The sequence below is a fragment of the Drepanopeziza brunnea genome, assembly GCF_022702325.1.
Source record: "Drepanopeziza brunnea f. sp. 'multigermtubi' strain 214-2 chromosome Unknown ctg5, whole genome shotgun sequence".
NCBI classification, from domain to species: Eukaryota; Fungi; Ascomycota; class Leotiomycetes; order Helotiales; family Drepanopezizaceae; genus Drepanopeziza; species Drepanopeziza brunnea.
Genome location: NW_027094068.1, coordinates 2567963 through 2588809, shown reverse-complemented (window position 1 = coordinate 2588809; position 20847 = coordinate 2567963). Strand labels below are relative to the sequence as shown.

Genomic DNA, 20847 nt, shown 5'->3' with positions numbered 1-20847 from the left:
ACTGATGAGAATGGGATCGCTCGCTGGCAGCGCTCGTTTCTGAGAGAGGGTGTGTGACTCGTATACGTATAGCCCTGAATGAAAGAATGAAGTCTTGGTCAGAATATAAAATTTTCCTCCCCCTTGAAAAAAAAAAATATATATATAATCCGCAAAAGAAAATTGCGAAAAGCAACTTGGAGGAAGCTCGTTCAGAAAGAAAAGGTTGTTGCAGCTGAGAGCTAGCCAAACATGACGAAAGACTTTCGAGACGTATTTTACTTTTTTATGTCTTGTGTATACTCGTATGCACACACAGCCGGGTGGTAGAGGTATCCCATCCCATCCCATTTCCATGCATGCATGCATGCAAGCAACCCAACATCAGCCAAACACAATAATGAACCCCCTCTCCTCACAGATCGCCCTCCAACTGACATGCCCCAGACCCTCCCCTCCTCCCTCAGCCTCGTCGTCAACCCTCCGCCACACCTCCCTCACGACCTCCCACGCCCTGCTGATATTCGTCATGCCCTGCCTCCTCTCAATGCCGCAGAAGGCAGCGAGGGCCATCTCCCTGTCGGGTGCGCTGGTAGCCTCGCAGGCGGCGACGAAGAGCGGCCAGAGGAGCGCCGACATGGGTCCGTCGAGGCACTGCGCTGCGAGGGAGACGACGCTGGCGCAGGCGCGCAGGGCGAGGTGGGTGTGTTTTTGCACGGCGGGGTGGGAGCGGGGTAGGCCGCGGATGGTGCGGTGGAGGTAGATGAGGGAGGAGTGCCGGTAGGCGGAGGCGTTGTGGTAGATGCTTTGGATGCGGGGGGTTTGTGTTTGGAGGAGGAGGGGGAGGGTGGAGGAGTCTGGGCTGGCGGTGGGAGGGGACGAAGAGCAGGAGGAGGAGGTGGTGGTGGTGGTGAAGAATGTTGGGCGCCAGGAGGTGAGGGCGTTTTCGATTGCTTGGGAGGTGCTTTCGAGTTCTGTTCTGAGGACGGTGGCTTTGCTTGTTTCGCCCGCGGCGATGGCGGCTTCGAGGGAGTGCTTGTTGGGGAGGAGGTGGGAGAGGCGGTGGATGATGGGCCAGAGGTCTGTGGAGAGGCCGAGGAGCGTGTCGACTGCACTTAGAGGAGAGGGGGGGATTGAACCAGAGGGTGATGGGGGGGTTGGGAAAGGAGATGGGACCGCGGGTTGTGTGCTGGAATTAGGGGCCGTGCCGAGAGAGAGGGCGGCGATCACGTCGTAGAATCGGAAGGCCTGTTGTTCTTGTTAGTTGGGAGGTCGGAAAGGGGGGAAGGGGGCTGGGAGGGGACCTACATGCTCGAGGAATTGGGATGTTGGCGTGTTGAGTTGGGGGCCGGATTTCATGATTGTCATTGCGCCTTTCAGATGGCCATTAACAATATTGGAGTCTCCCCTTTGGACGAGCTGTATTTTGTTAGAAGATGGTCTCTAGGAGTGTTAAAATTAGCCGAGACTTACAACTTCATAGTAAACCAGCAACATGATAGCTCCCAGCACCTCCTCCCTATTCGACTGGTCATTTTGCTCAATTAGATTAGCGAGCCCCTGTAAAGCCTTGTTATGGAAATCCAGCGATTTCTCCTGGTTTACAACTCCTCGATACTCCAAGTGGGCACTGCTCAACGCAAATATCGCATTCATGATCGGAGAGCTGGCATGCGATAATGGCAATACCAGTTGGCGAAACGGGTTCCCGTTGTCCTCTTTAAACACAATGAGATGTGACAGAACATTGCAGAAATGGTCCACCAAGGCGCGGCGATTCGTGCGATCGGTAAACTCCTCGAACACCGGCGCGCAAAACTCGAGCAGCGGCGATGCTACCGGTGACGGCGCAATCATCGCAAGATCGGGATACTGACTTCGGCTTCCAGCAACCGTCATCGAGACAGCTGGCGCAGTGGGCACCAGGTCCGTCCGTATGATCTCTTCTACGTCAATCCCGTACGGCGTCTCCCACTCTCCCGACTCGTCCGAGCCCGGGTACTGGTACACAGAGTCTATCTCCCACTTGCTGACCCCAAACTCGGACGTCTGATCATAAAAGATCCTCCCGTTACCGAAGCGGCCAGGCCAGCGATCCGAGTCCTCGCTTCGCAACGAGAGCGCGGACCCAGCGGACGACGTCCTTCTCTTCTTCCGCGGCTTCACGGCTTCGTACTCGCAATTCAGCCCGCGCTCCTGGCATCTATCGCACTGCGGCCGGTTCTCGTTGCATTTCTTTTTCTGCGCGCGTTTGCTGTTAGAACTTGGGGGCACCTTGCGCGGTAGGGGATGGACGGGGTGGGATGTAAGCACCTTTTCTTTGCTGCTCCCCCAGTCAGCAAGCGTCAATATGATTTTGATATTACAAGTATACGTAGAAGAGTAATGAGGAGGGTAACTGACCAGTGTATGCACCCTTTTTGCCAATCTCAAGTCAGTGTGCGGTTCTCTCTGTATGGGAGGAGGCGCATTGAATAGCATAGGTAAAGAAAGGTAAGGGTAGGTAAGGTATAGAGAAGTAATTTCCTTACCAGCTCTTGAGCGCCGCTTGGGGGCTTTGGGCGCGGCTTTCTTGGTGTAGAGGAGCATACTCTTTCTTCACTTCGCTTCAGATCACTTCAGACCACTTCAGACCACTTCAGACCACTTCAGATCACACTCCACACTTCCCATTCCCATGCACAGCGAAACGATGATATATAAGAATGAGATATAAGAATAAGAATGGTAACGATGAGATTCAGGAGAGCAGGAATTGCGTGCGCTTTGATGTTGATCTCCGGCAGAAGAGCGAATGGGCCACAGATGAGGAGCCCAGACCATGTCGGGGCCCATTATTCGTTGACATGGACATGCAGCAGCTCTTTTGCGGGGTAACGCAGCTTCGGCCAATACGTCAATACGTACTACGTACAAGGCTTATACCCACCACGTGATGCATGGGGGTGGGAAAGCTACGTAGCACTGAAGTAGAACGAGCGAAGATCCTCATCAAATCGCGCTTCTTGTTTTGACAGAGCTTTCTTAGATGTTCATATCTAGATACCGGTATGTTGATCTGGAAACGTGGCTCTTGCTTGACCTTCTTCGTATTACAGGAACAGCATCAAAAATAACAGCAACATTCCGCCCCCTAAGCGCATAACAAACAAACAACTTCGGACCTTGTCATCAGCCTGAAGCCGACCACTTCGAGCCAAGCCAGCCATGGAGAACCTCCACCCTCCTCCGTCTGTGCAGACACAAGCGTGGATCTGTAGCCGAGGCTCTCCATGTTTCCCCAGGTTCATCGAACCTTTTCGTCCCATAGCCCGAGATTTTTGACCGAGACGGTTTAAAGTGCCAATCCACGCTTCAACGCGGCGTGGCGAGGGAGAGCTACCGGTACTCACTCGCCTGAGATGGGAAGCTTATTCGAAATAAGGACTTCAAAAGCCGGAAAATGAAAGAGCTGCGTCCCGACCCCTGAGGTGAATTGAGCTCGAAGGCTTCCATTTGCCGAGAGAAGTAGGTAGACAAGAACTCATCTAGCTGAGCTTAAATGTGCTTGAATTAAGCCTCGTGGAAGAGAGAAAAGGAGATGTTTTTGTGCTCGTTGGACACGGGTAGCGGTGTCTTTTCTGATGCGGAAGCAAGTCAATATGTACGGTAGGTACCGGTATCCAGGCCCAGTGCCTGCAACTGAGCCCTCGTAAACGCTTGCCGGCGCGTGACCGCTGATCCCCAGGACAGGGATCATCATTATCCTCGCCTCTCTTCTCACATACAGTACCGGTATCTGTTATACACCTCTGTATTCATGTCACGCGGATCGATCCCCCGCCTAGGGAAAACCGTCGACTGCATCTTCATCCTCGTTTTCAACCTCTCGGCAGCTCCACACTCAGGCCACGTATTCGCCGTATGTAGGTAGACACCGCTTGGTAATATATATACTGAGCGCGGATAGGCGTCGATGTCTTGCGTGTGGTACGCCTGCATCAATACCGCACACCGTGACATGAATGCCGTTGGTAGATATCCGCTGTAGCCTATCCTCATAAGAATGGCTATCTGGTCGTCTGTGCACCGGAGGATAATTTGATATATTAATAGCACGAACGCTTTTTGGCTTAAGCTTGGAGTCGTGACAGCCGTGGCTACGTCTTCGGTAGTGGTCCTCCCACACCTCCAGGATAACGAAAGGTACGAAGCGATTTGGCCGGCTCGACGTCGTGAGTTAGTGCTGCTACGACGCGATTGCCATCTGTGAAGGCCGGGTCATAAATGTAATTGCGGACGCATATATCGAAAGGGCCCTCCCATTCCGGCGTGAGGTATCTGGATTGTGCTCTGAGAATCAGCTTCTGCGGAATGTAAAGCCAGAGGACGCCCGAAACCGCAATGAGGTTGTTCGTTTAGCAAAGAAAAACGGTCCAGGAGACTCGAAGCAGTATCTCGTAGTCGATCGAGGAGCCGGCGGCATCTCTGGGTTCATCTGAGCCATGCCGGATGCGACAGTCTCGTTGGTTCCACTTGACCACAGGACTGAGCTGCTTGGTACACAGCTCTGTCTTTCTCCACTAATGAATACGAAGGTAAAAGTGTATGTGCTTCGTTTAGGTCGCCTCCGTATATTCGGAACATAGCAACCTATCTGTAGGTCGCCCTTGCTCTGGCTTTGCCGGCTGAGCAACACGTGCATGATTTTGTCTCACGCATCATCATCGACCAACCCGTCGCCGCGAATCCTCGATATCATGTGACTTCACCAGAACAAGCTCTGGGATATCTTTTCCCTACAGGCCTCCCCCATATTGCCAACCACAACTTGTACTCCGTAAGAGCCCGAGCAGGCATAATTAGCCCGCATTTCAGATATGATAACATGACATTTTATGGCCGAAAAGACTCTCACATTACCCACTCCTACCCACTCCAGGTGGGATATCGGCGTGTTGAAGAAACCAGCCTCAACACCTCAACCTCATATCTAGGAGGATGCTTTGAAAATCGCAGTCGGCTCGGTTCGTATATCGTTCAAGGATAATCGATAATCCGTCTGGCTTTTCGGGCCAGATTTAATAGAGAAAAGAGGCTAGCAGGGGTCTCTCTCGCCCATTTCAATATGCTTCAGGAGCTCGAGCTTGAGCGATGAAAAAGTCAATCCACGAAGACGACATACCGGTACATAGTACATTCCCTCTTTCTGGGCGACAGATCTTCGACATCACGAGAGGAAGCTGTGCCGACGATAAAAATGCATAGCCGTACCGCCTCTTCCTCCCTGAGTGCTGTAAGTGCCCCCCTCTCCCCTCGGAGAGCCCTTGCGGGGAATGTGCACGTACTTTGCCGGAGGGTGGCACCGCCCGACATGGTGATGATTATTACGGAGATGCGATACGTGTCGATATAGAGCTGAACGGCTGACCATGTCCACAGATTCGCAATCGTCGAAAGAAGAATGCGAAGAAGGGGTATGATTCTGTCGTCGGAGCTGGGCTTCACATCCCGATGTTGACTTCTCCGTGACAGAGTTGAATTTTGCGTGATGGTTTGCGGCGGTTCCGGCACTGGTTCTCTCTACCTGCTCCATAGATTTTCGTATGCATCTGACAGTTGAAAGGTAAAACAACATTTGTGAACACGCTCTGTGGAAAGAAAGTTCTGGAGAGCAAAGACTGTGACGATGCCGGAAACGCCCACATCGAGGAAGGCGTGAGCGTCAAAACAGTCACGGTTGGTATGCTTCTCTGGCCAATTCCGCTCTACATGAACAGCGTCTAACGGAAATTCCAGAACTGGAAATGGAAGAAGAGGGAACGAGGATCGCTCTCACGGTGATCAACACCCCTGGATTCGGAGACCAGATTGATAACGAGGCCGGGTCAGTTTACAGCTATCCGCCTGATGAAACCTCTGCATGAATTCTGACCGGGCACAGCTTTGGCGAAATCATCAGCTACATCGAGAGGCAGTATGATGAGATCCTTGCCGTCGACTGTCGCATCAGGCGCAAACCTCGCTTCCAAGACACCCGTGTCCACGCTCTCTTGTACTTTATCACCCCCACAGGTCACGGGTTACGAGAACTCGATATCGAGTTGATGAAGCGGCTCTCTCCACGCGTAAATGTGATTCCTGTTATCGGAAAAGCCGACTGCTTGACTCCAATGGAGCTCGCTGCCTCCAAGAAACTGATCATGGAAGACATCGAGTACTACGGAATTCCGATTTACGATTTTCCGTATGATATCGAGGAGGATGACGAGGAGACTATTGAGGAGAATGCGGAGTTAAGGAGCATGATGCCTTTTGCGATTGTGGGAAGTGAGGATGTGGTTGAGGTCGAGGGGCAGCAGGTCAGGGCAAGGCAGTATCCGTGGGGTATCGTGGAGGTGAGCAGTGTTTCATTCCAAAATGATGCAGTTGGGCGCGGCCGAAGAGCCATTTTCCCGCTCCCCGACTTCTGATGTGAGGTAGGTATTGGGTGCTAATTACTTGCCAGGTTGATAATCCAAAACACTCCGATTTCCTAATTGTCCGCTCTATCCTATTGAGCTCTCATCTCGCGGACTTGAAGCAAATCACGCAAGACTTCCTCTACGAGTCCTACCGTACCGAAAAACTGAGTAAATCGGTCGAGGGCGGCAACGAAGCGTAAGTTTCCCCGTCAATCATTCTTTCCTCTCACTCCGCCTTTTCCACTTTCCGCTCTCATTTCTCAACCTCGGCTAACACATTACGTAGCGACTACTCCATGAACCCCGAAGATCTCGCATCCCAATCCGACCGCATGACAGAAGAGCGTCTGCAGCGCGAGCAGGAGAAGCTGAAGGAGATTGAGATCCAAATGCAGAAGGCCATCAATGAAAAGAGGCAGGAGCTGCTGGTAAGGGAGAACGAGTTGAGAGAACTGGAGGCGAGGATGTATCGCGATCATCCGGACCAGCTGGACGCGACCCCTGGTGGTGCTGGCATTCAGGTGTGAACAAACCAAAGCCTTTTGGTTGCAGCACTACGGCATGGCTCGGTGGAGCTTTTGGAGTAATGCTGGGAGCTCTTGAATGTCTATACAATGTGTATTTACTAATTTAGATAAATAATTGGATATCACGTGTGTAGCTGCTATGACTGGTTTCATGTCTCGCGAAGATAATTTTGTCTGATGTGCAGCAGAGCCAGGAGTTGGTGAGTATCCGTCCACCCTGGAAATAATCTACAACGTCAGTGTTCACACACAGGATCACTCCAGCACCGTGTCTAGATGGCTAATCGTATCACTTCTTAGAAAAATCCTTGTCGCCCACGGAGCTGGATTCCTGTTCCGAGAAGAGGGCAGGATCAACGCCCAACACTTCTCCGTTCTGTAAATCCTCCACGTCGAATCTCGGGCCGGTAAAGTTTTTCTTGCCGTCGACCAACCACTGCACAATCGAAATCACGATGATGATAGAGAAGACTACGATGCAATAGTCTGGAATTTCTGTCAGCGCCGTCCCACGCGTCCCGAGTCGGACTGAGCAGGGTCACTTACTCATATTCGAACCTGTTACCGGCAAATCCGGAGGGAACACGAAGAGCACAGTGGTGAGTATCACGTAGGCGATGCCAATCTTTATTCTCGTCAGCTGGATCGATACCATCGCCCCCCTTATCTCGCTTTACCGTCATGAATGGGCAGGCAACCTACCAAATTTGCAGTCCATCCCAGCAGACCGTTCAGCTTGAAAGGCCTACTTTCTGGTAAGATGCTGCGTCCACGCAGACAGTTGATCGCGATGGGGATACCATATGAGACGCCGAGGGCAACGACCGAGGCGGAGATGATGGCGTTGAAGGCCCTGGCGAGGAGTTAGTCTTGAGGACCATCGTGTGGGAAGGGGAGACGGACGAGCTCGAGCCGAGAAAGATGCAGCCGAATATGATGACAAGAGCTACGTTCAGGTAAAGCGCGTTGAGGGGCAGGCTGAGTCTGGGATGTACCTGGAAAATGCAAGTCAGCTTGATTATCAGGGAAGTGGGAGGAGGGCGAGGAGGTTGATCTACCCTGGCAAATACACGTGAGACGGGCAGTCCGCCATCTCTCGCAAACGCATAGGTCATTCGACTTGACGTGGTCATGATACTCGTCGTGGCGAACAAAAGACATAGGAGGGGGAAGCTACCAACTATCTATCAGTCTGCGAGACAGGAACATTTCGGCTCCGGGAGACTCACATCAACAAGCAGATCGCACCGGCCTTACTGCCCGTAGCATTATAGAAGATCTGCAGCAGCGGCCCGGCCGCACTCTCAATAACACCATCCGGACCATCAACCTGCCCCGCCACGAACAGCAGGACCATCAGAAAGATGAAGCCCGTGAAGACCCCGATACCCACGCAGGCGATCATGATCCTGGGCCCTTCAACCGCCGGGCTCGGAATCTCCTCGATCATGTGCGCCACGGCATCGAATCCCGTGAGGCCCAACCCGCCTTGCAGCAGGCCCAGCAGCCAAGCGATCCCGTCCGGCCAGCCCGTCTCGTTGATGAACTCGGTAAACACATATTCCGCAGACGTATAATCCGGGCTCGCACACGCCAGCACGGTGATGGAGATGACCACAAAGCCCGCAATGGACCACATGAAGGCCGCCCTGGTGATGCTGGGCAAGGCAGCCGTCATGAACGCGTTCACCAGAAACGCGGCGACATTGTAGCCGATGTAGATGAGGAACTGGTGCCAGCGGCGGGCGACGAAGGCAGGGTGCACCAGGGAGATGACGCCCATGATGAGCTGCGAGCCGAGGAGGCCCCCGGAGCAGATGAGCGCTATCCAGCCCGAGACGTTGATCCAGCCCGTGATCCAGGAGAGGAGCGGGACCCACGGCCTCCAGGAGATGACGGCCACCCAGTGATACTGGCCTCCGGCGGTCGGGTAGGCGGAGAGGAACTCGGCCAAGGAGACGGCGAGGCACAGGTTGCAGACCCCCGCGGCTGGATAAAAAACACACGTGTACATGTCAGCAAGTTACCCAGAAAGAAAGAACGAGAGAAAGCACACGCATCGCATCGCATCGCATCAATCACCTGGCAGAGCGAGCGGCTGGACGGATAGGTACTACTCACTGATCAGACCCCAGAGCACCGACGTCGGCCCTCCACTCGGTAAGGCGAGGGACAGACTCGCAGCGAGCGCCGTCCAGGAGTTCAAAATTGCGAACGCGAGACCGAGCATAGCCAGCGGGGAGAAGTTCCGCTTCAGCTGGCCCTTGTGACCCAGCTGGGCCAGCTGGGCCGCGTCGGCGTCAGCAATATCTTCTTGTGGGTGCGGCATCCTCTCTCTCTCTCTGTTTCCTCACAGGTAACCAAACAAAACCATCAGGCAACCTTTCCTTTCCTTTCCTTTCCTTTTCCTTCAGAAACCGCTTTTCCCAACAAGAATTGACAATCAGAAGGCGAAAAATGAGGAAGGAAGAAGAAGAAAGTAAGCTGATTCCTCAAGCAAGAGAAAAGTGGTGGTTTTCAAGACGTTGAAAGATAGAGAGAGAAGCTTGTCTTGTCGTCCGTTAAGACCAGGACCCCATTTCAGTCCAGGCCGGTCCAGTCCACCCACTATTCGGGAGCAAGCAAAGAAACAACCCCCGGTTTTGATAAGGAGTTTGTTGACAGCCGTCCGTTGACCACGTACGAGAAAAGCTATGGGGAGGGGGGAATAACTCGGGATCAGAAACCCATAATGATAAATAAAATGTGGCTCTCTCGGTCGATGCCGTCATTGTGCTGCAGCCTACTGATCAGCATTGCCAGGGTCTAGCTATATCCGTACTGTAGTTGTAGTACCTGCCTACCACTCCCCCATTGCCGTCTTATCGTTTTGATTAAATACAAGAACGATCCTATCTCCATCGATCGAATGATTCGAATCCTGCGCTTCTCTCACAACCTTTCTCACGGAGTAATCGAAAGTAGTTCTGCTGAACTTTTGGATACAATCCAACTATTTTTCTTGAATAGAATCCTTTCTCCAGTCTTGAATCGATCGGCTCAATACCACCTACAATCCAAGCTTTCCAAACCATAAATGTAAATTCCATCGAGCATCATCATCATAGTAGTATCTTTCAACGTCATCTCATCTCATCTTATTAGACTAGAGCTTTAATTCAGCCAAAACAATCGTACCCCGTCAAGAATCCCGTCGATAACTCACAAGCACTACGATTTCAAATCATCATCAACAACAACACGCGACGTGCGGCGTCTCCTCGAAAATATTTCCCCTCATCGGCTGCTCCGGACCTCTTCCCTTCTCTTTTTCCCCCTTTCTCGACTATCTACTAGGCTGATTACGAAGCAAGATTGAAAGGATTATAGATCCTTGACGGGCATATGCCGACTTGAAATAGAGAAGATTGAGAGGATTTGCGATAGAAGGGGGAACGGGTATGGAAAGATGGGGTGGGCCTGCGGAAACTTGAAAGAGCGCTTTGTTTTAACTACATCGACTCGATATATATATATAAAAAAACAAAAAAAAAACCGGCTACGAACGCGAGATTTTATCGCTGTATGATAATGATGAAGGGGGGGGGGGGGGGGGGGGGGGGGGTTGTTTTGTGTATACGGATCGGAGCCGCTTGCAAGGTTATGCGTGGTTTGAATGCTCTCGAGAGATAACTCGATGCGAATTCTGTGAAATGCTATCAGAGAGAGGGTTTATAAAGACTCTGCGAGACCGCGAGATCAGCAGCCCGAGGTTATGTAAAAAGAAGAAGAAAAAGGAGGGCTTTTCTTGAACGTGGTTTAAGGGATAGGATGATTGTAGCAAGCAAAGCAGTTAAACAAGGAATGAATTCTATGATGTTAAACAACGATCAAGACGATTAGAGCTGGTCGTCGATATTGCATTGTATATTTCAGAAATACAAAATAAAGTAACAACAATGATAATAAATAGGAGGGGGAAAAAATGGTACTACTTTTCACCGCTCCTTCTTCTTCCTATAAGTCAAAACAAGGGTGTGACAAGCGAGCGAGCGAGTGCCAAAAAAAAAAAAAAAAAAAAAAAAAAAAAAAAAAATTGGAAAGTAAACATCCATAAACTTCAACACCCACCATTAAAAATCGACATCTAACTCTCGCTATCAGTTCTCCCACGAGAGAGAGAGAGAAGCAACCGCGCGAAAAAAAAAAAACATAAGAGAGAGAGAGAAACACGGTTCGCCAAGGATACAGTATACAGTATATTGAGAAAGCTAGTTTGCTAAAAAGCCAGCTTCGCCTTCCACCTTCCCTTCCCCCCTCTTCTCCTTCAGAGCTCCACAGAAGAGAGAGGGGAAAGGAGATCCATGCGGAAAGACTTTTGTTGCACAGAAAATCTCTAGTATTGTTGTATGTGATGATGATGATGATACCTTTATGAAGAGAAAAGCTCACACGCCCATTTCCCCTTCCACATCCCTCGTCTCTTCACCTCTCCTCTCTTCCCCCCCCTCCCCTCTAACCCCCCCTCCCTCCACTCCATCACACAAAAGAACAAAAGAAAAAAGAAAAAAGAAAAGAGAAAAAATGGCACACCCACCCCTCCCAACACCCACCACAATAACGTCCCCTCCCCTCCCCCCCTCCAAAAAAATCCCACCTATTCCCCCCCCTCTTATCCCCTCCACCCTCCCTCCACCCTCCCCCCAAACACAACAGCGTCCCAAGATACAAAAACACAAATACAAAAACAAACTACAAAAAACTAATCACACGAAGCATAAAAAAAAAAAAAAAAAAAAAAAAAAAAAACAAAAGCAGCAAATGTGTTACCGCCGCTCGCTAATAGATAGTAAGCTGCGAGCCAGCTAAGCGAGGAGGGCAGGCAGGACCCGTGGTTTTGGTCTATTGATCTGTCTATCGATCTGGGCTGGGCTGGGCTGGGCTGGACTGGGCTGGTGTTCTTTCTGGTTGGTTGGTTGGTTTGTTCGTCTGTTTGTTTATTTCCTCATACGGCGCGGGAACATGACATGATATGACGTGATATAATGTTGTCGAGGGCGTTGAGGGTTGAGGGTTGAGGGTTATTCAGTTGTTCAGTCAGTCGGTCAGTTGGCGAGGTTTCTTATATTGGAGAAGGATAGAAGAGGATAGAAGATGGATGGCTGGCTGGCTAGCTGGCTAGCTGGCTAGCTGGATCCTAGGGAGGGGTCAGGGTCTTGTTTACAGTCTGACGTGTTGAAGAGGTACGAAATCGGAAATACGAACGCGCCTTTCGAATAAAACGGAGGGGAGAAAGGGGTTGAGCGCTTGCATACCTAACAAGCAGAATCGTGTCCGAGGCCTGACCGTTGATGATGCCAAAAAGGCATGAGGAGTCCAAAGAAAAAGAGAGAGAAAAATAGTTGAAGAATTTGATTAAGCATTCCCACTACATCACAGCGCACCACCATCCCGAAAAACATTATCCATCATAGTTGGCTGCGAAGAAATAAACGCCAAAGATGCCCCGACTGCGAAGACAATCTCCCGCTCCTTAGAAACATCATCGGGGGGTATCATGGGGGGTATGCATGCAACTATCAAAACAATACGAGACGTCGAACGTCGGTCACTCTCACCTCGGGGTCAGCGCATTCAAAGGATCGTGAGGGTAAATGTGGGGCTCTGAGGAGTGACCTCGAGGATGACTGGACCGGCGATGATGTTGGAATCGGTCAGGTTGCCCGACTTGTCCTTGGTGAGGAAAGCGTAGCTCTGTCCCTCAATCATCATGGGGACCTCGGCCATGATCATCCCTCCCTCCACCGAGGTGGGCGTCACGGCAGTGATGCTGAGCCCGCTGACGAAGGTGGCAAAGAAAGTACCAGAGGGCATCTCATCAGGCACGAGGTTGACCAGCGCACCAGGAGCCGTGGGCAGGCCAGAGGTGACGGTGAGCGCGGGGTAGGCCATGAAGGGGAGTGCCGCGTTGGTAGATGGGCAGGAGACGATGAAAGCCGAGGCGATAGAGTAGACTGCGTTGAAGCCGAGAGGAGTTCCAAAGACGTTGGCCGCAGGCGTCTCGCCGATGGCAGCACGTTGTTGGGACTGGTGGAGGGCTTCGGTGACCAGAATAGCACCAGCTACAGTAAGGTAGGCCTTTGACGTAACGATAGGTGCGCCTCCGAGGTAAGCAGAGACTCCGACGCCTTCGATGACAGAGGCGAGCGCGGCGAATGACTGGGGATCTGTCATGGGGAATTTGTACTCGCAGGCAGCGACGGGCGTGGCGCCTGCAGCTGTAAGGCCAGCTTTCAGGTAGGTGACGTGACCCTCCTCATCTGGGAAGTATTAGCATGGACTGAGTTACGATAGGAAGGGGAGACGAACCGTGGGCGATGAATTTGAGGTCATCGTAGAACTTCTCGCTGAAGCCCGCGTCTGTGAACGACTTTAGGTCCCACTCGCTAAGGGCCTTTTTGTAGAAAGCGTCCTCGAGGTGCTCAAGCTGGTAAGGGTTAATCGATTGAACAAGAGATGAGTGATGGAAATTGGATTACTGACTGTCAATGCGTATTGCAAAATGACCGTGTCGATATCTGCGGCCTGTCTCTTGGCTGGTGCAGCGGAGACGGCACTGGCAGCAGTCAATGCAACAGCTACGATAGAGAAACGCATCTTGAGTATTGATTGGAGTTGATTTGGGTTGCGGGTCGTTGTGGAAATAGTGACTGGGCTGAGGCGACGTGGATCAGCTAGAGAGGCAAGAGGGAAGGAACTATACATTAGTATATATATACACGTGAGTTGGATGATGGAAAGAGCCCACGACCGCCACCGTTCAAATCCACAGAGTTCAAGCTGAACGCAAAAACCATCCGGAAGCACCATTTGCCGTTGCCCAATACCCATTTGGGGGGAAAGAGGCCCAAACTGGCCAATCATATCTACGCTGCCGGAAGGCGTAGACGCCGCGATGCAACTGCAAATGCACCAGAGGGCAAGAGCGAAAAAGAGAAACAAGTTCTTCAGTCCACATTTGCATACGCCCAATTGCATCTCCGTCAGGACAGCAATGTTTTCTCTTTCTCTTTGTCGGCTCGTCACTGTGCCGGCTTAGACGCAAGCCAAAGGCGGGGCTTGAGACTCAAGAGGCGCTGCTTCTGCTCGACAAGGAAAGAGGGCGTAAATAATGCTTAAATTAGTGTTAGCTGCCCAGACTTTAGAGCGAAGCCATTTGTTATCAGATCTACGTCGACTCTGGAGAGAGCGAGAGCGAGAGCGTCCACGGGATTTGGAGATCGTGATGTCTCGCATGCGGGCTACTATGATGGGCTATGCATGCCCCAATCAAATGCGAAAATCAATCATTTGATAATAGGCGACAATAAAGGAATACTGAAGAAGAGCATGCTGTACGGTACATCCGAGGCAAACACCCCCACCGGCTCATCAACACCCGCTGAACGCAGCTCACACGAGACAGGAAAGAGACCCTTTGCAATCATGAACACCAGGATTCTGGCCAGCCAGTCTAGGTAATACACAGGAGTAACCGATGATGATGCACATATAACAAGCAGAGTGAGTACAGAAGTAGCGAGGGGCGGAATGCAAGCCACCCGGAGCTCCCTCCCACCACCAAGCAGCATTGGATTAGATCAAAACAAACAAATCCCAAGCGAGAAGAAACCCGTCGATCCTTTTCTTTTTTTTTTCTTTATCAGCTGAACCTGAACCTCCTTGACTTGCTACGACTGCATTGATATTGATTGATAACGATATTATAGTCTCGTGTCTTTAAATATCATGTTTATCCCGCTGGCTCTGTTTACCCTCAAGTAAAGTAAAGTAACATCGATTACAGCAACCCGGATGCCGACGTCTAAAAGCAGCGCTTGCTTTGCTTAGCCAAGGTCTCTCCTCTGGAATGGGAGGCATCACTCGGCTGTACTGATAGCAATCGGTAGTACTACGTATATGTATGACCATTCAGCAACTCACGAACGGCATGGAGCTGAGCTGAGCTGAGCCGGGCTAGCGTCGCTCCACCTGTCTAAAGACCACAGGAAGCACGCACCCTGAGTAGGAAGAGAGAAGAAACGTCTCACATCGCTCCACCATTGACTTCGGCGGCTTTCTTCGGCGGCTTTTCTTCGCCGAGTCAGTCGTTCGTAAACTTTTGCTCCGGTAGATGAGTACAAAAGTTAACCTCGCCATCCTCACCATCCCCGCATCTAATCGATATGAAAACTCGTGGCCGTCTGCCGAACAGCTGTTTGCACAAACACATATATATACATCTACGTTAGTCCTCACAATCCAGCGAGCCAGCCACTCTCTCCATCCATCACGTAGACAAAAAAAAAAAAAAAGCAAAAGTCAACAACACTCACTCTCTCTCTCTCTCTCTCTTTCCTCGCCCGGGGGGTAAGGGGTATTAAATTACGGCGTAGATAGACCCAAACTCATACTAATTAATAACCGATAGGTACCTACCCACCTACCTACCGGTACCCTCCCTACCTACCGGTACGGTATCCCTCCCTCTAATATCAACCTCCCCCTTTCGGCTTTCGGCTTTCGGCTTTCCCCCCCCCCCCCACCTCCCATCTCTTCCATCTCTTCTCTCAACCTGCCTAGCTACCTACCTAGCTAGCTACCTACCGCTAATCAACGACATGTTAATCTCTCTCGGATTCGAGATCAAAAACCAAAAACCAAAAATCAAAAAAAAAAAAAAAAAAAAAAAAAGGAAATGAGCGATCCTTGTGACGGCCCCCCTGTTTCCTGCCCAACCCAAGCTTTATCTTTCAGAAAAGCCGTTCGTTTACCTTCTTTCATGGCTGACTGACTAGACAAGACCCTTTTCTTGGGATGTGGGGTGCGCGTGCCATGGAAGCGGAAATGGGATAGTTAGGGGGGGAGGGTTGTAAAAAGTAAAACTGATGACAATCAAGAGGAGACTTTTTCGTCCATGATAAAGCTTCGTCTGTGATTGCGCGGAGGTCTTGAGAGATAAACTAGGGTCGAAATGATCAGGTGCTCGATGGAATATGGACAATCTCTGTATGTGCGAAGAAGGTATATGACAGCCTATTGGTGAGTTTTGCACCAGCCAAGCAACCTAATCCGGATAACGGCTTTTACGGGAGGAGGTGTGAGTGAAAACGATTTTGGCAAAGAAAAGAGCTGTGAAAAGGCGTTGGTTGGTTAAAGGCCATCCATTTTTCAATTCTAGTCCACCCCCTCCACCCCCTCCACTTGCCTCCCTTCTTTCTCTCCTCACTAAACGCCCTCCTCCCCTCCCCTCCCAAGTCCAAGTCCGAGTCCAAGTCCCAGGTCCAAGTCCAAACTGATTTTTTCCAATTCTCCAATCATACCTTACCCTACCCTACCTACCCTACGTATATAAACCGAAAAGAGATTCAGAATCTCGAAAAGAACGAAAAAAAACCCCCCCCAAATTTTGCACATCCAGTCATTCGTAGTCAAATGAAACGCCTGCCCCGCCATTTAATGCACAAAGCGACGTTCTATATATAGCGTTAAATGCTCCATACAGGGAAAGACAGGTATGCGGCTGCGAGAGCGGAAAAACACGGTATGCAGACAGACAGGCAAAAACAGCAACTGGTGGTATAAATCAAGGTGTGTGGAAACTTCGAGCGGAGCTGATATAGCAAGGGTATCAGAAATAGCACAATTGTGTTCGATTGGTGGAGGTAGTGATGGAGGCGAGGTCTTGTAATGGGTGGTACTGGGTACCGCTACCGGATATTCGAGATAGCGGCAGGGCTTGAGGATTTCGTGTCGTGGCATCGTCAAACGTTTCGTTTGGGTTAATGTATGTGTGTTTGTCATCGTCGCATGGGTGTCGTGTAAACGTAATTGGTCAGAGAAAGCCAGACTCAGCTAGAACCCTATAGTTTCCCAACTTGGTAAGCACAATTCTTCCCACCGAACTCATAATGCGCGACTCGACATTCTCATATCACGCTTTGGACGGCTTCAAATCTTCGAGGAGCCGCTATAAATCGACATATCCCGCAATCTAAACATACCTGACAATCTTCTCGTCTTCTCTTTCCCTTGGCTCAACTGCCAAACTCTTCTCGTACATCTCGTGCACGTCGCCCGCTGCTTGCATATTGGTCAAGATGTAATCCTGGAGCTCGGTAACTGATTGCAAAGGGTAGGGCACATTCTGGTATTGCTGGATGTCGCGGATGACTTCTGCCGTCTTGGCGCGTTTGGCGAAGTTAATCAGGGTGGATTTTTTGATGATGGAGGGAATACCGTCTTCGATGAAGGTTAGGTCGGTGAGGTAAACACCTAGTCGAGTTAGCACACGGGGTGGCCATTCGATGGACTACATACCGAAAAACGGAATACAAGGCGGGTTGGCAAGATGCAAGCTCTCTCTGTATTCCCCAAAGTTCTTGGTGCTGCCCATCAATTTGCGCATCGTCTCCAGGATAGCCAACGTTTTGGCTGGTACTTGGTCCCATGTTCGCTTCAATCGATGGATGGGTGCTGTGCCGAGGGCAGAGATGATGGAGGTCAGTGTGGAGAAGTTGTTCAGTAGCCGACATTTCTGTTAATCGTTAGTATATCGGGTAATTGCGGGTAAAAGTTGGCGGAGCAGCTTACATCGGCTACGAGAACGAAGTGCTTGATGACCACAACACGTTTCTTCACATCCAGCTGAGTGAGAATCATTTCGGCTACCCAGTTGGTCAACTGGTTCGAATGTAAGATGAGAGCCTTGACATTTGGCGCTGGCTCTGGGTCGTTTTCGCCAACCTTCTTCTGCCAAGTCTTGTTCAGACATTCCGTGGGCTTAATTTTACCGTAGAGCTTTGACTCGACAATGGTAAGTTGGCGAGCAAACTCAGTGACATCTATGTCCAAGAACTTGAGCTTCTTCATGTGCTTGGGCATGATAGGCTGAGGTGTCGATTGGTTCAATGTCAGAACAAGACGTTTGGCCGTTGTATCTTGCCCACGCAATCGCTGCTCCAGAACCGCCATTAGAGGACCCGATCCAGGTGTCTCTGTTGTCTTGACGGTGTCTCTCGCAAATGTGTAGACATCGCGAATAAGTGCCTTGGTCTCGTCGCTCTGGTCCTCCATCCAGAAATTGTCAAACCAACTCTTGAGGATATTCACGACCCGAAATCTGATGGGTTTTTGTTTACGGTCTCTCCAGATTTCGTAGTCCGACTGTATCAAACCATCGGGTGGTTGGATCTGGAACCGCTTGACCAGCATCTCGAAAAGTTCCCGAGCGGTGGTAAAAGACCTATATGTCAACAAAAAGGTGTTGTTGAAACTGGATTCCAGCTTGTCGTGACGAGTCAGTTGCTCAACAAGTGCAAGGAGGGTACCGCCCTTCAGCTGCGGAGGTGTGGTCTTCGTATCATAGGATATATCGTCTTCGTGGTCCAGTTTGAGGCAATCAGGGGTTTCGTCCTGCTGCGGCTGGCCAGGATCACGCCCGGGTTCTTCTCCAAAGAATTTCCTGACTTTCGAGTTTTCTCCATTGCGATAGGTCGGAGTGGTGTCCCCTACCGAATAAGAGTGAGATTGAGCGATCCCAGCTAGCCCTGGCCTCAACAGGGTAACGCGGGAATCGGTACGGTGATGCGAGCGCTCAAACGACATGCTTTCAACTCTTCGTGGCGTCTCGCCTGTCCTCAAGTCATCTCTCGGGGGTGGAGGTGGTGCTTCTTGGTCTTGAGGAGAAACGAGCTGTACTTGTTCTCCAAGTAGTTGTAACGAAAAGCAAATATGGGATGCATTGACTTCCAGCTGCTTCGCACACAGCCTCACATAATTGAGTCTAGATTCGAGTGATTCGCCGCGGACCTCAGCCCACTCATCTCCCAACGGCCCCGCAACTGCTTGACACGCTAGAATGAGGTCCGAGGTATTGTCATACAAGCTCTGCTTTTGCTGTGAAAAGTCGATCAGCGAAGGGTTTTGGACGCTGCTGGCTAGAGACGAGAGGTTGATAGATTCAACGGTTGAGATCCATGGCTTGAATACATCCAAAACTTTTTTGGCCGTTATGCAAATATTGTCACCGATGAGTTCGTGTGTGTACGGAGTGATAATCTTCTCCGTGACCACAAGCTGCTCTTCCAATTTCCGTATACTCAAGGTCAGCGATCGCTTAAGATCATCAAGACGCTCCATCGAATCAGCATTCAAGGGAGCGGAAGGCTCAGCCGGTCCCTCGTCTTCATCCATAAAATTTGAAGTCAATGGATCTCGACAGCTGAGGCCGTTGTTTTGCCAGCTCCCACCAGTCGTACTTCCGATCACGAAGCCTGGCAGTAACCTTGGGATGTCTTCTCCTCTTTGTTGTCGGGCAACCTCGACGTAGCTGAAGACACCCTGCAAAACGCCATCTGCCTCCTGCAGACACTTCAGATACGACTCCGCATTTGGCCAATCTGCCGCAGCAATATGTGAAGAGATGACCAGCTTCGAGAACTTTGACATCATGTCCCGAAAATGAGGATACAAGGCTTTGTTGGTGGATATGATGGATGGCTGGCCAGAGTGATTATCTGTTGTACCGGATCCAGCCGCAAGAAGGAGGCGCAGATGATCCGATATATCCTCCGCTCGGCGCACAAATTCCGACCGATAGTTTTGGTTGATTGCTTCCCGGTACCGGTCCACCGCCTTCTTCATGCTAGCTACTATTCTGTTCCAAGTTAATGGTGCAGCTGAGCCGTCGGTGAAGAAAGATCGGGGTAAGGTCGCGGGATGGGGATGATTCGAGGAGTTGAGAGACGGGTTCGTGAAGGAGGTGGTAGAGGGACCCATGATTGGCATTGCGGTGATGATGGACAAATTGGGATTTACGAAGGAGTCCCCAGTTCGCGGCTGCGAGACGGATGAGGCATTCATTGAGTCCATCGAGGGTGCAGGAGAGATCCCCTGCGATTCGAGGGACTGCCGTTTTCCAGGCTGCCACAATGGCGTTAGCATAAAGAAAAAATGTTTGAAAGTGTCAGACCTACGAAGTAGGAGCTTTCGGCTGCGAGCATCAGGCTTTCTCCCTCAAGTTCCGAAGCAGAATTCCCATCCGACTCATCTTCCTCATCCTGCATGTATCCTCTTGCCATCAGCTCGGGTGGTGGTCGCGTCTTCTCAGGAATGTTGACATTCATCCGGTCGCGAGGTCCATTCTCCGTGGCTGAAGACGGCGATTCCAGAGGAAGCTCCATACTACTCTCCCCCGTCTCCGTGTTGAAATAAAACAGCCTACCATCCGGAGTAGCTTGCGGTATCCAGAAATCGGCTCTTGTCCGTTCATCGTTGCTCGCGGGAAGCCGTGTCACCTCGTCTCTTTCTGACTCGGCAGATTCCTCTTCATACTGGTCCTCGGACTCCTCGGCAGACCCTTCTCTCTCCTCTCCATTGTCGTCCTCCAGCTCTCCCGCGGTACCGTTCTGCTTGCATTCCTGCGCGTCTTCCGGACTCGTAATCACCTGGCAGTAATTGCTAGGAAACCAGCCTCGTACCCCGTTGATGACGCCATCCCACCAGCCGCTTTCCAGCTGGGTGATGACCTGGATGAGATCTCCTTCGTGGAAGCTCAAGCTCGTCCGGTCGTCAGCCTCGTAGTCGTACAGCGCTCGTACGAACATGACGGACTGCGGCACGGTCCCCATTAAACCGTTCATCAGAGGCGGCGATATGCGCTTCGCAGCTCTCGACTGGGCTGCGGATTGTCCTTTGGAAGAAGGCGAGCACTGGCTGGAGGCAGAGCGAGGAGAGGAAGGGGTTCGCGCCGGACTCTGTTCGGTGTCCTGTCCCACGGGTTTGGCGATGTGGGAGCCGGGGATACAGTTGTCGAACGATTGGGTATTCTGTAGATCTGGAAATATGCCGTTGCCGCTGGTACGAAGTGTCATGAGCAT

General features: G+C 51.0%; 5 protein-coding genes across 5 annotated transcripts; 1 reads left to right on the top strand and 4 right to left on the bottom strand.

Annotated features, from left to right (window-relative positions):
• Nucleotides 1–363: 363 nt before the first annotated feature.
• On the bottom strand, nucleotides 364–2568 carry L3040_004043 (uncharacterized protein; the record flags this gene model as incomplete). Its single annotated transcript, XM_066156646.1, has 5 exons — nucleotides 364–1227; nucleotides 1288–1398; nucleotides 1453–2302; nucleotides 2383–2395; nucleotides 2511–2568. 5 exons carry the CDS (start codon nucleotides 2566–2568, stop codon nucleotides 364–366), a joined length of 1896 nt encoding a protein of 631 aa, XP_066012219.1.
• Nucleotides 2569–5218: 2650 nt separating this feature from the next.
• Nucleotides 5219–6949, top strand: L3040_004042 (uncharacterized protein; the record flags this gene model as incomplete). The annotated part of the gene is made up of 8 exons (XM_066156645.1): nucleotides 5219–5254; nucleotides 5401–5435; nucleotides 5494–5534; nucleotides 5585–5701; nucleotides 5758–5845; nucleotides 5903–6356; nucleotides 6467–6618; nucleotides 6709–6949. The coding sequence occupies 8 exons, from the start codon at nucleotides 5219–5221 to the stop codon at nucleotides 6947–6949; spliced, it is 1164 nt and encodes a 387-aa protein (XP_066012218.1).
• Nucleotides 6950–7238: 289 nt separating this feature from the next.
• On the bottom strand, nucleotides 7239–9278 carry L3040_004041 (uncharacterized protein; the record flags this gene model as incomplete). Its single annotated transcript, XM_007289950.1, has 7 exons — nucleotides 7239–7435; nucleotides 7496–7574; nucleotides 7652–7802; nucleotides 7853–7944; nucleotides 8008–8122; nucleotides 8179–8938; nucleotides 9071–9278. 7 exons carry the CDS (start codon nucleotides 9276–9278, stop codon nucleotides 7239–7241), a joined length of 1602 nt encoding a protein of 533 aa, XP_007290012.1.
• A 3284-nt stretch (nucleotides 9279–12562) lies between these two features.
• On the bottom strand, nucleotides 12563–13585 carry L3040_004040 (uncharacterized protein; the record flags this gene model as incomplete). Its single annotated transcript, XM_007289949.1, has 3 exons — nucleotides 12563–13248; nucleotides 13298–13415; nucleotides 13472–13585. The coding sequence occupies 3 exons, from the start codon at nucleotides 13583–13585 to the stop codon at nucleotides 12563–12565; spliced, it is 918 nt and encodes a 305-aa protein (XP_007290011.1).
• A 3217-nt stretch (nucleotides 13586–16802) lies between these two features.
• L3040_004039 (uncharacterized protein) lies at nucleotides 16803–20847 on the bottom strand (the record flags this gene model as incomplete). The annotated part of the gene is made up of 5 exons (XM_007289948.2): nucleotides 16803–16830; nucleotides 16972–17242; nucleotides 17288–17504; nucleotides 17561–19891; nucleotides 19945–20847. 5 exons carry the CDS (start codon nucleotides 20845–20847, stop codon nucleotides 16803–16805), a joined length of 3750 nt encoding a protein of 1249 aa, XP_007290010.2.